The following is a 17,225-nucleotide window of genomic DNA, read 5'->3' on the forward strand; positions in this document are numbered from 1 at the left end:
TCATCCATTGAGCTTAGAGCAGAGAAGCAGAGAATGTTGTGGGGACTCATTTTAAGCAGGTAATCAAGCATTAGTCATTCTGGAGTTATGTACAAAGAACATGTTTATGTTCTGGAGTGGGCAGCTGATACACATTCAGAATGGATACAAATCTAATTAGGCCATATTAGACCTTAGGCAGGGGCAGTTGTGTGGCTCCAATCATGTCCATGCCCTCGATACTTCTTGTAGTGTTCTGGAGTGGTGGAGGTCTTCATGAAGAACATGTTGTGGAGTGTTCTGGAGTGGTGGAGGTCTTTATGAAGAACATGTTGTGGAGTGTTCTGGAGTGGTGGAGGTCTTTATGAAGAACATGTTGTGGAGTGTTCTGGAGTGGTGGAGGTCTTCATGAAGAACATGTTGTGGAGTGTTCTGGAGTGGTGGAGGTCTTTATGAAGAACATGTTGTGGAGTGTTCTGGAGTGGTGGAGGTCTTTATGAAGAACATGTTGTGGAGTGTTCTGGAGTGGTGGAGGTCTTTATGAAAAACATGTTGTGGAGTGTTCTGGAGTGGTGGAGGTCTTTATGAAGAACATGTTGTGGAGTGTTCTGGAGTGGTGGAGGTCTTTATGAAGAACATGTTGTGGAGTGTTCTGGAGTGGTGGAGGTCTTTATGAAGAACATGTTGTGGAGTGTTCTGGAGTGGTGGAGGTCTTTATGAAGAACATGTTGTGGAGTGTTCTGGAGTGGTGGAGGTCTTTATGAAGAACATGTTGTGGAGTGTTCTGGAGTGGTGGAGGTCTTCATGAAGAACATGTTGTGGAGTGTTCTGGAGTGGTGGAGGTCTTTATGAAGAACATGTTGTGGAGTGTTCTGGAGTGATGGAGGTCTTTATGAGTAAGATGTTGTGGAGTGTTCTGGAGTGGTGGAGGTCTTTATGAAGAACATGTTGTGGAGTGTTCTGGAGTGGTGTAGATCTTCATGAAGAACATGTTGTGGAGTGTTCTGGAGTGGTGCAGGTCTTTATGAAGAACATGTTGTGGAGTGTTCTGGAGTGGTGCAGGTCTTTATGAAGAACATGTTGTGGAGTGTTCTGGAGTGGTGCAGGTCTTCATGAAGAACATGTTGTGGAGTGTTTCAGAGTGGTGGAGGTCTTTATGAAGAACATGTTGTGGAGTGTTCTGGAGTGATGGAGGTCTTTATGAAGAACATGTTGTGGAGTGTTCTGGAGTGGTGGAGGTCTTTATGAAGAACATGTTGTGGAGTGTTCTGGAGTGGTGGAGGTCTTCATGAAGAACATGTTGTGGAGTGTTCTGGAGTGATGGAGGTCTTCATGAAAAACATGTTGTGGAGTGTTCTGGAGTGGTGGAGGTCTTCATGAAGAACATGTTGTAGAGTGTTCTGGAGTGATGGAGGTCTTCATGAAAAACATGTTGTGGAGTGTTCTGGAGTGGTGGAGGTCTTTATGAAGAACATGTTGTGGAGTGTTCTGGAGTGGTGGAGGTCTTCATGAAGAACATGTTGTGGAGTGTTCTGGAGTGGCGATGGTCTCTCTAAAGAATACATTGTGTGGTAAGGATAGGACAAATCCTAGTGGTTCTTATAAAGGCAAGCTGCCAGAGAACAGGGATGCTACCTTAGTACAGACACAGGAGGAAGAGAGATGGAGGAGGGGTGAGAGAAGGAGAAGTGAGGGGGAGGACACTGCTACTGGTTCTGGTTGTCCAAGGCAACTGTGGCACCTTGATAGGGGGGGACATTGGGGTGGGGGTTTACAGACACAGACATTACCCACACTGTCAGCTCTCTCCTTCTGTATTTATGCCTCCCTCTATCTTCTGTCCTCCAGTCTCTCTCTTATATATACACACTACCGTTCAAAGTTTTTGGGGCACTTAGAAATGTCCTTGTTTTTTAAAGAAAAGCACATTTTATTGTCCATTAAAATAACATCAAATTGATCAGAAATACAGTGTAGACATTGTTAATGTTGTAAATAAAATAAAATTAAATGTGCTGAATACAACAGGTATTTCACCTTACAGTGAAATGTTTACTTACCAGCCACTAATCAACAATGCAGTTTTTAAAAATACAGATAAGAATATAAAATAAAAGTATCAAGTAATTAAAGAGCAGTGGTGAAATAACAATAGCGAGAATATATACAAGAGGTTACCGGTACAGAGTCAATCTGCGGGGGCACTGGTTAGTTGAGGTAATACAGTTGAAGTCGGAAGTTTACATACACCTTAGCCAAATACATTGAAACTCAGTTTTTCAAAATTTCTGACATTTAATCCTATTAACAAGTCCCTGTCTTAGGTCAGTTAGGATCACCACGTTATTTTAAGAATGTGAAATGTCAGAATAATAGTAGAGAGAATTATCTATTTCAGCTTTTATTTCTTTCATCGCATTCCCAGAAGTTTACATACTCTCAATTAGTATTTGGTAGCATTGCCTTAAAATAGTTTAACATGGGTCAAATGTTTTGGGTAGCCTTCTACAAGCTTCCCACAATAAGTTGAGTGAATTTTGGCCCATTCCTCCTGACTGAGTCAGGTTTGTAGGCCTTCTTGCTCGCACATGTTTTTTCAGTTCTGCCCACAAATTTTCTATAGAATTGAGGTCAGGGCTTTGTGATGGCCACTCCAATACCTTGACATTGTTGTCCTTAAGCCATTTTGCCACAACTTTGGAAGTATGCTTGGGGTCACTGTCCATTTGGACTGATGTCTTGAGATGTTGATTCAATAAATCCACATAATGTTACATCCTCATGATGCCATCTATTTTGTGAAGTGGACCGGTCCCTCCTTCAAAAAGCACCCCCACAACATGATGCTGTCACCCTCGTGCTTCATGGTTGGGATGGTATTCTTCGGCTTGCAAGCCTCCCCCTTTATCCCCCAAACGTAACTATGGTCATTATGGCCAAACAGTTCTATTTTTGTTTCATCAGTTCTATTTTTGTTTCCCATTCCAAATCATTCATGTTTCAGTGTTATTTGCCTTGAAGCAAGCATAGAAGTAATTTAGCTCGTCTGGTAGGCTCGTGTCACTGGGCAGCTCTCAGCTGTGCCTCCATTTGTAGTCTGTAATGGTTTGCAAGCACTGCCACATCCGACGAGCATCAGAGGCAGTGTACTACAATTTGATCTTAGTCCTGTATTGACGCTTTGCCTGTTTGATGGTTCGCCGGAGGTCATAGCGGGATATCTTATAAGCTTCCGTGTTAGAGTCCTGCTCCTTCAAAGTGGCAGCTCTCGCCTTTATCTCAGTGTAGATGTTGCCTCTAATCCATGGCTTCTGGTTGGGGTATGTATGTACAGTCACTGTGGGGACGACGTCATCGATTCACTTATTGATGAAGCCAATGGCTGATGTGGTGTACTCCTCAATACCATTGGAGGAATCCCAAAACATATTCCAGTCTGTGCTAGCAAAACAGTTCTATAACTTAGCATCTGCTTCATCTGACCACTTTTTTATTTATCTAGTCACTGGTGCTTCCTGCTTTAATTTTTGCTTGTAAGCAGGAATCGGGAGGATAGAATTATGATCAGATTTGCCAAATGGTGGGCGAGGGAGAGCATTGTGTGCATCTCTGTGTTTGGAGTAAAGGCATGCTGATAGAAATTTGGTCAAACTGATTTAAGTTTCCCTGCGATAAAGTCCCTGGCTACGAGGAGCGGCGCCTCTGGGGGAGCGTTTTCTTGTTTTCTTATGGCGTAATACAGCTCATTCAATGCTGTCTTAGTGCCAGCCTCTGATTGTGGTGATATATAAACAGCTACGAAAAATACAGGTGAAAACTCTCTAGGTAGATAGTGTGGTCTACAGCTTATCATTAGATACTCTACCTGGGATGAGCAATAGCTCAAAACGTCCTTAGATATCGTGCACCAGCTGTTATTTACAAAAATACGTAGTCTGCCTTCATTTCTCAGAACAAGAATAGACTGACAAGTTTCAGAAGAAAGTGATTTGTTTGTGGCCATTTTGAGCCTGTAATCGAACCCACAAACGCTGATGCTCCAGATACTCAACTAGTCTGAAGAAGGCCAGTTTTATTGCTTCTTTAATCAGAACAAACGTTTTAAGCTGTGCTAACATAAATGCAAAAGGGTTTTCTAATGATCAATTAGCCGTTTAAAATGATAAACTTGGATTGGTTAACTGATAAGACAATTATGTTCTCCAGGTACATCACCCAATTTAAGTATATTACTCTCAGTCTGCAAACCAGAATTTGTAAGATCCTGGTCGAATGAAACAGATGGAGGCCTAGCTAAATGGTCAAAAAGGTTTATTCACGGAACGTTCTGAAGTCAAGAATACAAATCACTTAATTTTATACTGACTTCTCACGCCCACACATACACACAGCCATACGCACACACACAAACAGACGCACATACACACATGGCCACACACACATGCACACAAACAGACACACACACATGTCCTGCTACGCACACACTGTCTGTCTCACTACCCAGCCGACAGAGATAGTGAACTTGTCCTTGTTCCCTACTCCCCGTACTCTCCCAAATCTCTAGTCAGGTCGGCACCAAGCTCAGACAGTCTGTGTTTAAAATACCATAAAGACATATTGTTTTACCATAATTCTGACCAGGACTCCACATTTATTGATTATGATTTTATACATTCTAATCAATTCCATACAATTATATGTTTCAGGGTGTAATATTCTAATCATTTAATTAACAGACAATTCTCACCTATCACTAACACAACGTGACATTGGAACACAGGAGTGATGGTAGCTGATAATAGGCCTCTGTACGCCTATGTAGATATTCCATTAAAAAAATAAACTACAATAGACATTTCCAACATGAACAATGTCTACACTGTATTTATGATGAATTTGATGTTATCTCAAAAACAAGGACATTTCTAAAAGGCCCCAACCTTGTGAATGGTAGTGTATATACAGTATATATCTCTGTCACTCTCCCCTCTATCTATACCCCTCTCTTTCCATCTCTCTATCTCGCTCTCCCTCTCCAACCGAAAGGTTGCGGTAACCGAAAGGTTGCTGGTTCGAATCCCCGAGCTGGCAAGGTGGAAAGATCTGCCCTCCCCCCCCCCCTCATTCTCTTCCTTGCCCTCTTCCCTCTCTCCCTCTTCTTCTCTCTCTCTCTTCATGGTTAATTACAGTAACTTAATGGGAGAATTTGACTTCTTTGTGTGTAATTATGGTACAGTCTTTCATGTGCTGGGTAGATGAGCCCTGCAGCTCTTCTTAGAAATTCAATTACAGTCACAAGGAGATACACTTGTACTAGAACTCATATCTAAAACTCATACCCATATACCTAATTACTCATGCTCATATCTAAAACTCATAACCTTAATTTGATCAAAAACACAAACCCATTCACATACTCTAACTCATATTTAAAACTCATATCTGAAACACATACCAGACTCATATCTAAAACTCATACCATACTCATATTTAAAACTCATACCCGTACACATACTCTAACTCATATTTAAAACTCATATCTAAAACTCATACCAGACTCATATCTAAAACTCATACATACTCATATCTAAAACTCATACCAGACTCATATCTAAAACTCATACCAGACTCATATCTAAAACTCATACCAGACTCATATCTAAAACTCATACCAGACTCATATCTAAAACTCATACCAGACTCATATTTAAAACTCATACCAGACTCATATCTAAAACTCATACCATACTCATATTTAAACTCATACCAGACTCATATTTAAAACTCATACCAGACTCATATTTAAAACTCATACCAGACTCATATCTAAAACTCATACCAGACTCATATCTAAAACTCATACCAGACTCATATTTAAAACTCATACCAGACTCATATCTAAAACTCATACCAGACTCATATTTAAAACTCATACCAGACTCATATCTAAAACTCATACCAGACTCATATTTAAAACTCATACCAGACTCATATTTAAAACTCATACCAGACTCATATTTAAAACTCATACCAGACTCATATCTAAAACTCATACCAGACTCATATCTAAAACTCATACCAGACTCATATTTAAAACTCATACCAGACTCATATTTAAAACTCATACCAGACTCATATCTAAAACTCATACCAGACTCATATCTAAAACTCATACCATACTCATATCTAAAACTCATACCATACTCATATTTAAAACTCATACCATACTCATATTTAAAACTCATACCCGTACACATACTCTAACTCATATTTAAAACTCATATCTAAAACTCATACCATACTCATATTTAAACTCATACCATACTCATATTTAATACTCATACTCTAACAGTTACAGATATGATCAAAAATAAGGCCGTTATAAACTCATATCTAAGACTCAAACTTGTGTCTAAAGGAGGTGTAGTCCTACTATTTACTATACTATATATACTAGTATATACTATACTATATACTATATATATACTATATACTCCTATTCAAATTCATACCTAAAGGAGGTGGGACTCTAACTCATTCTTAAACTCATTCAAACTCATGTCTAATGGAGGGCTCTAACCACACTCTGAGCTCATATACTGTTCATACAAACTCATATCCATGCAGCTCGAAACTGACTCTCAGGATCGTGCCGTGATGACATCACTCATCAGACAGGAATCTCTGTCTGTTTTAAAGATCTCCAGGCCTGGCTGTGAGGGTGTGTTGCCATGGTTTTAGGGGCTGCCGTGGTTGTAAATCGGCGGGCTTACTCACTGAGCGGAGGGCAGACAGACAGTGGTGGGATTTACTGAAACCCCTGAGACTACTGAAACCCCATTTACTGACAGAGAGGGCTTATGGAGACCATGCAGGGGTGTGTGTGTGTGTGTGTGTCTGCGTGTATGTGGGTGTGTGTCTGTGTGTATGTGTGTGTGTGTCTGCATGCATGTGCGTGTGTGTCTGCGTGTATGTGTGTGTGTCTGCGTGTATGTGCGTGTGTCTGCGTGTATGTGCGTGTGTCTGCATGTATGTGCGTGTGTGTCTGTGTGTATGTGCGTGTGTCTGCGTGTATGTGTGTGTGTGTGTCTGCGTGTATGTGTGTGTATGTGCGTGTGTGTCTGCGTGTATGTGTGTGTGTGTCTGCGTGCATGTGCGTGCGTGTCTGCGTGTATGTGTGTGTGTCTGCGTGTATGTGTGTGTGTCTGCGTGTATGTGCGTGTGTGTCTGCGTGTTAGTTAGTTAGCATGTGTGAGTGCAGGCCAGTGTCTAGAGGCCAAACCCACCAAAATCACTGACTAAGTACATTCTAACAGCTCTGTGGGGAGAAAGAGTGAGAAAGAATGAGAAAGAGAGAGAAAGAGTGAGAAAGAGAGAGAAAGAGAAAGAGAGAAAGATAGAGAAAGAGTGTAAGAGTGAGAAAGAGAGAGAAAGAGTGAGAAAGAGAGTGAATGAGTGAGAAAGAGAGAGAAAGAGTGAGAGTGAGAAATAGAGAGAGTGAGAAAGAGAGAAAGAGTGAAAGAGTGAGAAATAGAGAGAAAGAGTGAGAAAGAGAGAGAGAAAGAGAGAGAAAGAGAGAGAAAGAGTGAAAGAGTGAGAAAGAGAGAGAAAGAGTGAAAGTGAGAAATAGAGAGAAAGAGTGAGAAAGAATGAGAAAGAGAGAGAAAGTGAGAAAGAGAGAGAAAGAGGGAGAAAGTGAGAGAGAGAGAAAGCGGGAGATGGAGAAAAACACTTTCGCCCTGCTAGTCTACAGATGGTTTAGAGGCTCTCTGTTGGTTTGTGACTGTGCTACTCTGTCATTAGGCTCGCTCTAAAGAACATTCCGGCACTTCCAAAAGAAACACTCCGGTACTTTGTGTTCCCACCTGGGAGTCCATGCCTCTAATGATGGGAATAGAGTGCGTGGAGAAAGGCTGAATGAGAGGATGAAAAGGAAAGGAGGGAACGTGGAGGTGTCCAATAATGAATGAGACATGTTTTTAAAGAGGGGGAAAGAAAGAGGGACGAGGGGAAAGGGAAGATGATATAGCAAAAGAGAAACTAGGCCAAGAGACCATTCACCAGAGGGGTTTGTGCCTGGCATTTTCTGTGTTATTTTGGACCTTGAAATGAATAGGGTTCTTCCTTTTCAGAAGTTTTCCTCTTTGAAATTTCCTGGAAGTATTTTTACCACGGGGCAATGCATTATAGCCCAGCACTACAGCAAACATACGCCATAATCATAACATTTAATATCTACTGTATCTTCCATCATGTATAATGTGCAGGCCAGGGGTGGATGCTCTATAGCTCTCTAGTGCCATCAAGTGGTTGTATATTGCACTTTACCTGGGTTTACCTATTCTAATCTATACATGATCTATACATGGTAAAGATTACCATGACAAGACCTAGGTCTACTAGGAAATGGTTGAATGTTCTCTAAAATGACACACTCCATGTTGAGTAGGTGTGTTGGTGTTCTGATTGAAGATGGGTCCTGTATGCTCACAGTGTTGCTGCCCTCGTAGACAGTCCCTTCTTTTCTATTCATTTAAAAACTATCGTCCAGCTCCTGTCATCACTTTGTCTGTGCATAAAACCCCCACCCTTAAGTCCTAACCTAACCTAATCTCTCTCTCTCTCTCTCTCTCTCTCTCTCTCTCTCTCTCTCTCTCTCTCTCTCTCTCTCTCTCTCTCTCTCTCTCTCTCTCTCTCTCTCTCTCTCTCTCTCTCTCCAGATATGGAGACATGGTTCCTAAGACCATTGTAGGGAAGATCGTTGGATCTGTCTGTTCCCTGAGCGGTGTGTTGGTCATCGCTCTGCCTGTGCCCGTCATCGTGTCCAACTTCAGCCGCATTTACCACCAGAGCCAGCGGGCAGACAAGAGACGCGCCCAAAAGGTACCCAACAATGTCCCACCCTCATGCCTGCCATGACACCATAGGTCCTGGGCCATAAAGGTCATGAACCCTGACTTGGAAGGGTCCAACAGAGCTGTATGTGGTGTCGTCATGATCCCAGGGGGGGGAAAAAATCACTCTCTCTGTAAGCGATGTCTGTGTGTGTCTAAGAATGGAATGGAACTCGCAAACATGCTGCTATTCACACATACATACTGTACACACACTCCAGCAGAGATGGAAAAAGCAGAGAGTGGGTTGTTGGGGGACACACATAGAGTGTAGTGGAGACCATATGGAAGATTACCCGGCTTCTGTGTTCGTGTGTGTGTGTACAAACTCAGTGTGTATGTGGGATAGTGTATGGCCATGTGTGTCTGTGTGTGTGTGCTTCCTCTGGTATGTTAACCGTAATGGGCCATACGGGACCACCACGACTTCCACATCAATAATTGGAGCAACACAGAGACGTCTTTATGTGTGAAGGAGTGGCCTACATACATACACACACACATCATATTACAAGATCATTCACGGTTACTCCCTCACTCTTAAAGATGTCCTCCAGTGATTTTATTACTTTCCCTTTATCCTAAGTATGAATACAGTAAAGTACACACACTTGTGTCATGACTTACCCGGACCACTTATTGAGATGTGCCTTTTCAAATCAAATTCTATTGTATTTGTCACATGCGCGGAATACAACATTGAGATGCTTACTTAAAGAGCAGCAGTAAAATAACAAGCAAGGCCATATACAGGGCGTACCGGTACAGAGTCAATGTGTGGGGGCACCGGTTAGTTGAGGTAATATGTACATGTAGGTAGATTATGCATAGATTATAAACAGAGAGTAGCAGCAGCGTACAAGAGGGGTCGGAGGCCGAGCAGTTGCCATACCAGGCCGTGATACAACCAGCCAGGATGCTCTCGATGATGCAGCTGTAGAACCTTTTGAGGATCTGAGGGCCCATGTCAAATCTTTTCAGTCTCTTCAGTCCCCTTAAGTAAATGAGGGGAAAAGAAGACTGGAGTAGGACTTTGAATTAGATCACTAAATCCACACAGGAGACTTCATTAGAGAGAGAGACAGACAGAGAGGGAGGGAGAGAGAGAGAGAGAGAGACAGACAGACAGACAGACAGACAGACAGACAGACAGACAGACAGACAGACAGACAGACAGACAGACAGACAGACAGACAGACAGACAGACAGACAGACAGACAGACAGACAGACAGACAGACAGACAGACAGACAGACAGACAGAGACAAGGGGGAGAAGAAAGGGAGCAAGAGAGAGAGAATGGTGGGAGAGAGGGGAGGAGAGAATGAGAGAGAGAGGGAGGGTGATAACTTAGCCCCTGTTGTGCGTCCAGTAAGTAGCTCCCTCCCAAGAACAACAATCTGTTATTCCATTTAGGAGGGATGATGACTGAGCTCTGGGGTTTGAATGGAAACATGGATGTTAGACAGAAATACATGGATAGCTTGTGTGTGTGCTACTGAACCTCGCTGTGTGTTCCTCTAGCTGTGCTGCTACATGCATGGGCCTGTCTGTGCATAGTGGATACCAAGTTATTTTATTCACCAACATTCACCATAAAAGAGAGTGGCCTTGGATGAATACAGCTGCAATACAAGGTTTACATCTAGCCACTGTCAGATAGTGGGATTTACAGGCTTGCAATTTACATCTATGACTGGGGGACATCTTTATTGTCTTTCAAGAGCTATGGGTCTCTCTGTTTCACACTCATTCACACATACACACACACACACACACACATTCAAGCAGGCCTGTTTGTGAACAAAACGTGTGGTTTTGTTCACAAACAGAAAACCAAGCTTGGTAGAATTGCTGCGAGGAAGAGTGGAGGGACTAACGCTTATTTGCAGTATAAAAGCAACTAGGTAACCGTGGAAACGCAACCGTCGCCGATTGGTGTTTTACTTATTTAAACTTTCTTATTTGGGGGGGGGGGGTCCGTGAAATGCCGGTTAGTGCATGCCGAAACCCCGATGGGGAGATGGGTGGCAAGGGGGTTCCCCCTTCCTCTCTCTCTCATTCAGAGCTGTTGCGTCTTCCATGGTGTCCCACCTCTCTAACGTCACTATTCACGACTTACCACCCCCACTCTCTCTCTTTCCCTTATTCTCTCTCTCACCCCCACCGAGGCTGCACTGGGGCTCTGGTGCCAACTAATGGAAGTGGGGGTGAATGGTTGCGGCTCATGTTCCGCTCCTCACCGGTGTCAGTGCACCCAATCCATGAGGCTTGGCCCCAAGGTGGGGGTGGGGGGAAGAGAGCGGCCTCCCATCACCTTCGAATGGTGAAACGGGTCTCTGCAACCACCCTCATCTCTACTTCTCTGCTCTTGATTTTCTTCGTCTTCTCCTTTTTCTGCTATTTCATTTCCCATGTGTTTATTTTGTTCTCACATGCATTTTGGATTGACCACGTTTTGGCACGGCTATGGGTATGGCGTCATCAGAACGCGTCATGGATCACCATCACATGGAGGAATGAGATGCATGTCATCAGCCAGCGACTGACGCTACATGCGGGGGCGGGGTCAAAGTGACGCAGTGAAGCTTATTGGAGGACGGTGTCCCACACATAAGTTCCAAGTTCTGAGTTCCAAATTCCACATGTCCGAAGAACAGGATTTTATAGACATATTCTCCTTGGTTCATTCCCCTGTGTCTCATTGAATCCGGCCCAGTATGGAAAGGCTACGGTGACTCTCGTGGGTCAAATGAGACTTGAGTCAACACTGACCAACAGAAAAACAGAAAGACAGACACCAACATCAGGACAAATAGGCCTCTACCAGTATTCACATCGACAACAGACGACTTGAAATGTTTTTATTGTTGTTGAAAGGCTGAGTTTGAACCATTGAGTGATTCATCAAACACCATGGGAGGACATTGAGCTTGGAGGGGAGAGATCAATGGAGATGGACAGACCCTAATGTTCTCTCACATTGTCCCTGTGCCACAGCAGAAGATTGCAATAACATTGTGAGAGCATTAGCCCTGTCCCTCTCTGTCTCCTGCTCTGGTTGGTTGGTCCCCTGTCTACCCTGTGGAGGGGCATGTTTTGTAATCTGTTAAAAGTGTGACTATGCATAAATCTTTGTTTTTGTGCCCAAAAGGCATCAAAGGCAGCAGGCCAGGCGCTGGTGTGCAAAGCCAACCCCATGTTCGATACGCACCACAATCACCTATTGCACTGCCTGGAAAAGACCACGGTAAGAACAATGCCTTAGAAATGACTGTGGTGGAGAATAGGAGATTTATCCACTGCTGTTATCTATCTATGTTCATGAAGAAGCAGAAGCCATTAATTAAGAGTAGAGTATGGTATACATATTAGGAAGTCGTCAGATTTCAGGCAAATCTCCTAATATGGATGCCATAGTTGGCACTTTTGCTTTGGCTCGAGCCATGTCCACAAAAGTAACATGTGGTCTCTCTATCTCTCTCTCTCATTTCATCCTCCCCCTCTCCCTCAGAATCATGAGTTTGTGGATGAGCAAACGTTTGAGACCAGCCTACTGGAGGTTTCCATGGCGAAGCACCCGCATCTCTCCCCCTCCCTCTCTTCTGGCTCCTCCTCCCAAGGCCTGTCGTGCTGCTCGCGACGCAACAAGAGGAAGAGCTTCAACGTGCCCAACTCCAACATGACTGGAGGGCATAGGAACAGCATCCAGGAGCTTAGCACCATCCACATCAGAGAGAGACCCATCACTAACAGGTACAGACATACATGCAGTGTACAAATGATTTTCCACTTGTTTTACAAGAAGCAAAAAGTACTATGTAAGCTGATGATTACACACGCTACACATCAACATCTACAACGAGTGAGCTCACTGAGACTCTTAGCAGGGCTTTACAGTCAGTATCAGAATGAGTAGTTAACAATAAATTGGCCTTATATCCATCTAAAACTCTTGGTTTCATATTATTTATTTGATGTATGTATTTATTTATGTGTATTTAATGTTCTTGTCTCTAACTGTTCTGTACTTGGTGATGTATGTGTATGTTTGATGTGGACCCCAGGAAGAGTAGCTGCTGCATGTGCAGTATCTACTGAGGATCCTAATAAGCTAAACTAAAAACTATATAAACACACAGACTGTATACAGACACATACACACATTCACGAATAGAATGAAAGTGTCACGACTTCTACCGAAGTCGGTCCCTCTCTTTGTTCGGGCGGCGTTTGGAGGTCGATGTCACCGGCTTTCTAGTCACCACCGATCCATGTTTAATTTTCATTTTGTTTTGTCTTTATCATACACACCTGCTTTCCATTCCATTCATTATGTTCCTTATTTAACCCTCAGGCTTCCCTCTCTGTTTTGTGCGTTATTGTTTGTCATGTGGGTTTGTGTTTTTTGTGCTCTGGATTATTGTGTTTTTCCTTGTTGGAACATTACTTAAATGTTGAGTAAATGACCCATATCTGTGTCCTGCGCCCGACTCTGCATTTTTCCATTCACCAACACCCTCACAGAAAGACCGATCGGTACACTCACAGGTAGATCTCCCAATTCAACACCTGTAATTACTGTATGCCTCGCTGTATGTCTCTCTCAAATGTCAATATGCCTTGTATACTGTTGTTCAGGTTAGTTATCATTGTTTTAGTTTACAATGGAGCCCCTAGTTCCACTCTTCATACCCCTGATACCTCCTTTGTCCCACCTCCCACACATGCGGTGACCTCACCCATTACAACCAGCATGTCCAGAGATACAACCTCTCTCATCATCACCCAGTGCCTGGGCTTACCTCCGCTGTACCCGCACCCCACCATACCCCTGTCTGCGCATTATGCCCTGAATATATTCTACCATGCCCAGAAATCTGCTCCTTTTATTCTCTGTCCCCAATGCTCCAGGCGACCAGTTTTGATAGCCTTTAGCCGCACCCTCATACTACTCCTCCTCTATTCCGCGGGTGATGTGGAGGTAAACCCAGGCCCTGCATGTCCCCAGGCACCCACATTTGTTGACTTCTGTGATCGAAAAAGCCTTGGTTTCATGCATATCAACATCGAAGCCTCCTCCCTAAATTTGTTTTACTCACTGCTTTAGCACACTCTGCTAACCCTGATGTCCTTGCCGTGTCTGAATCCTGGCTCAGGAAGGCCACCAAAAATTTGGAGATTTCCATACCCAACTATAACATCTTCCGTCAAGATAGAACTAAAGGGGGAGGAGTTGCAGTCTACTGCAGAGATAGCCTGCAAAGTAATGTCATGCTTTCCAGGTCCATACCCAAACAGTCGAACTACTAATTTTGAAAATTACTCTCTCCAGAAATAAGTCTCTCACTGTTGCCGCCTGCTACCGACCCCCCTCAGCTCCCAGCTGTGCCCTGGACACCATTTGTGAATTGATCGCCCCCCATCTAGCTTCAGAGTTTGTTCTGTTAGGTGACCTAAACTGGGATATGCTTAACACCCCGGCAGTCCTACAATCTAAGCTAGATGCCCTCAATCTCACACAAATCATCAAGGAACCCACCAGGTACAACCCTAAATCTGTAAACAAGGGCACCCTCATAGACGTCATCCTGACCATCTGGCCCTCCAAATACACCTCCGTTGTCTTCAACCAGAATCTCAGCGATCACTGCCTCATTGCCTGTATCCGCTACGGAGCCGCAGTCAAACCACCACCCCTCATCACTGTCAAACGCTCCCTAAAACACTTCTGTGAGCAGGCCTTTCTAATCGACCTGGCCCGGGTATCCTGGAAGGACATTGACCTCATCCCGTCAGTGGCGGATGCCTGGTCATTCTTTAAAAGTAACTTCTTCACCATTTTAGATAAGCATGCTCCGTTCAAAAAAAAACTAAGAACAGATATAGCCCGTGGTTCACTCCAGACCTGACTGCCCTCGACCAGCACAAAAACATCATGTGGCGGACTGCAATAGCATCGAATAGTCCCCGCGATATGCAACTGTTCAGGGAAGTCAGGAACCAATACACGCAGTCAGTCAGGAAAGCTAAGGCCGGCTTCTTCAGGCAGAAGTTTGCATCCTGTAGCTCCAACTCCAAAAAGTTCTGGGACACTGTGAAGTCCATGGAGAACAAGAGCACCTCTTCCCAGCTGCCCACTGCACTGAGGCTAGGTAACACGGTCACCCCCCGATAAATCCATGATTATTGAAAACCTCAACAAGAATTTCTCAACGGCTGGCCATGCCTTCCACCTGGCCACTCCAACCTCGGCCAACAGCTCCGCCCCCCCTCGCAGCTACTCGCCCAAGCCTCTCCAGGTTCTCCTTTACCCAAATCCAGATAGCAGATGTTCTGAAAGAGCTGCAAAACTTGGACCCGTACAAATCAGCTGGGCTTGACAATCTGGACCCTCTATTACTGAAACTATCCACCACCATTGTCGCAACCCCTATTACCAGCCTGTTCAACCTCTCTTTCATATCGTCTGAGATCCCCAAGGATTGGAAAGCTGCCGCAGTCATCCCCCTCTTCAAAGGGGGAGACACCCTGGACCCAAACTGTTACAGACCTATATCCATCCTGCCCTGCCTATCTAAGGTCTTCGAAAGCCAAGTCAACAAACAGGTCACTGACCATCTCGAATCCCACCGTACCTTCTCCGCTGTGCAATCTGGTTTCCGAGCCGGTCACGGGTGCACCTCAGCCACGCTCAAGGTACTAAACAATATCATAACCGCCATCGATAAAAGACAGTACTGTGCAGCCGTCTTCATCGACCTTGCCAAGGCTTTCGACTCTGTCAATCACCATATTCTTATCGGCAGACTCAGTAGCCTCGGTTTTTCGGATGACTGCCTTGCCTGGTTCACCAATTACTTTGCAGACAGAGTTCAGTGTGTCAAATCGGAGGGCATGCTGTCCGGTCCTCTGGCAGTCTCTATGGGGGTGCCACAGGGTTCAATCCTCGGGCCGACTCTTTTCTCTGTATATATCAATGATGTTGCTCTTGCTGCGGGCGATTCCCTGATCCACCTCTACGCAGACGACACCATTCTATATACTTCCGGCCCGTCCTTGGACACTGTGCTATCTAACCTCCAAACGAGCTTCAATGCCATACAACACTCCTTCCGTGGCCTCCAACTGCTCTTGAAAGCTAGTAAAACCAAATGCATGCTTTTCAACCGTTCCCTGCCTGCACCCGCACGCCTGACCAGCATCACCACCCTGGATGGTTCCGACCTTGAATATGTGGACATGTGGACATCTATACGTACCTAGGTGTCTGGCTAGACTGTAAACTCTCCTTCCAGACTCATATCAAACCAAGCCTTTTGCACACAATGTATATAGACTCCCCTTTTTTCTACTGTGTTATTGACTTGTTAATTGTTTACTCCATGTGTAACTCTGTGTTGTCTGTTCACACTGCTATGCTTTATCTTGGCCAGGTCGCAGTTGCAAATGAGAACTTGTTCTCAACTAGCCTACCTGGTTAAATAAAGGTGAAAATAAATAAATAAATAAAAACACATCTACTTTATACATATTCATAGATCACATAATATACACATAAATATGCAGTCATAGTGGTTGATATGGCAGCAGGGCACACACACACACAAACACACACTGTGCCAGTTTCTTCCCATGGTGAGTCAGTGTGTTGGTATGCTGGCTATGTCCAGCTGTGGCATGGTGTCTGTGTATGTGTGGTCCGACTGGTCTGGTCTGGGAACCCTGGCCATGGAATAGACAGTTGTCTCCTCTCTCTGTGATACTAAACACTGTACCACTTTTTCTCTGGCTGGCCGTCCTCTCTTTCTCTCTATCCCTGTCTTTTTCACCTCTCCTCCTCTTCTTCTTCTTCTTCTTCTTCTTCTTCTTCTTCTTCTTCTTCTTCTTCTTCTTCTTCTTCTTCTTCTTCTTCTTCTTCTTCTTCTTCTTCTTCTTCTTCTTCTTCTTCTTCTCTATGTCTGACTTATTTTCTGCATCTTTTTCTGTACTTTCCTGCCTTCCTGTTTGTCATCCCCTATTTTCTAAATTGTCCACATTTTCCCCCGCCGTCCCTTCCCTCCCCCCTCTCCACTCTCTCTCTCTATCTCCAGTCGCTCCAGTCTAAACGCTAAGTTTGAGGAGACGGTGCCTCTGAACTGCAAGCAACCCTACATCACGGCGGCCGTCATCACGCTGCCTATGCCGCCCGTCACCACGTCCGAGGAAGACGGCTCCGCCTCCTCCCCAGACTACTCCCAGGCCAACATCGTTAGGGTGTCTGCCCTCTAGGCCCCTTGCCCCACCCCCCACCATCACCATCATGGTAATCCTAAAACGCAGAGAGAGAGAGAAAGAGATAGATAGAGAAGCG

The 17,225-nt window shown here is 44.3% G+C and overlaps 1 protein-coding gene across 1 annotated transcript in view; it reads left to right on the top strand.

The window, feature by feature from the left end:
• The window catches only part of LOC123994585 (potassium voltage-gated channel subfamily D member 2-like), a 194,546-nt gene that overhangs the window by 165,449 nt on the left and 11,872 nt on the right, over nt 1-17,225 (top strand). Inside the window, exons 3-6 of the mRNA XM_046297362.1 lie at nt 8,700-8,862; nt 12,027-12,122; nt 12,387-12,628; nt 16,966-17,177. Coding sequence (XP_046153318.1) covers nt 8,700-8,862; nt 12,027-12,122; nt 12,387-12,628; nt 16,966-17,143 — 679 coding nt within the window. The 3' untranslated portion in view covers nt 17,144-17,177. The remainder of the gene's footprint in view (nt 1-8,699; nt 8,863-12,026; nt 12,123-12,386; nt 12,629-16,965; nt 17,178-17,225) is intronic.

Source organism: Oncorhynchus gorbuscha, linkage group LG14, assembly GCF_021184085.1.
Source record: "Oncorhynchus gorbuscha isolate QuinsamMale2020 ecotype Even-year linkage group LG14, OgorEven_v1.0, whole genome shotgun sequence".
Taxonomy (NCBI): Eukaryota; Metazoa; Chordata; class Actinopteri; order Salmoniformes; family Salmonidae; genus Oncorhynchus; species Oncorhynchus gorbuscha.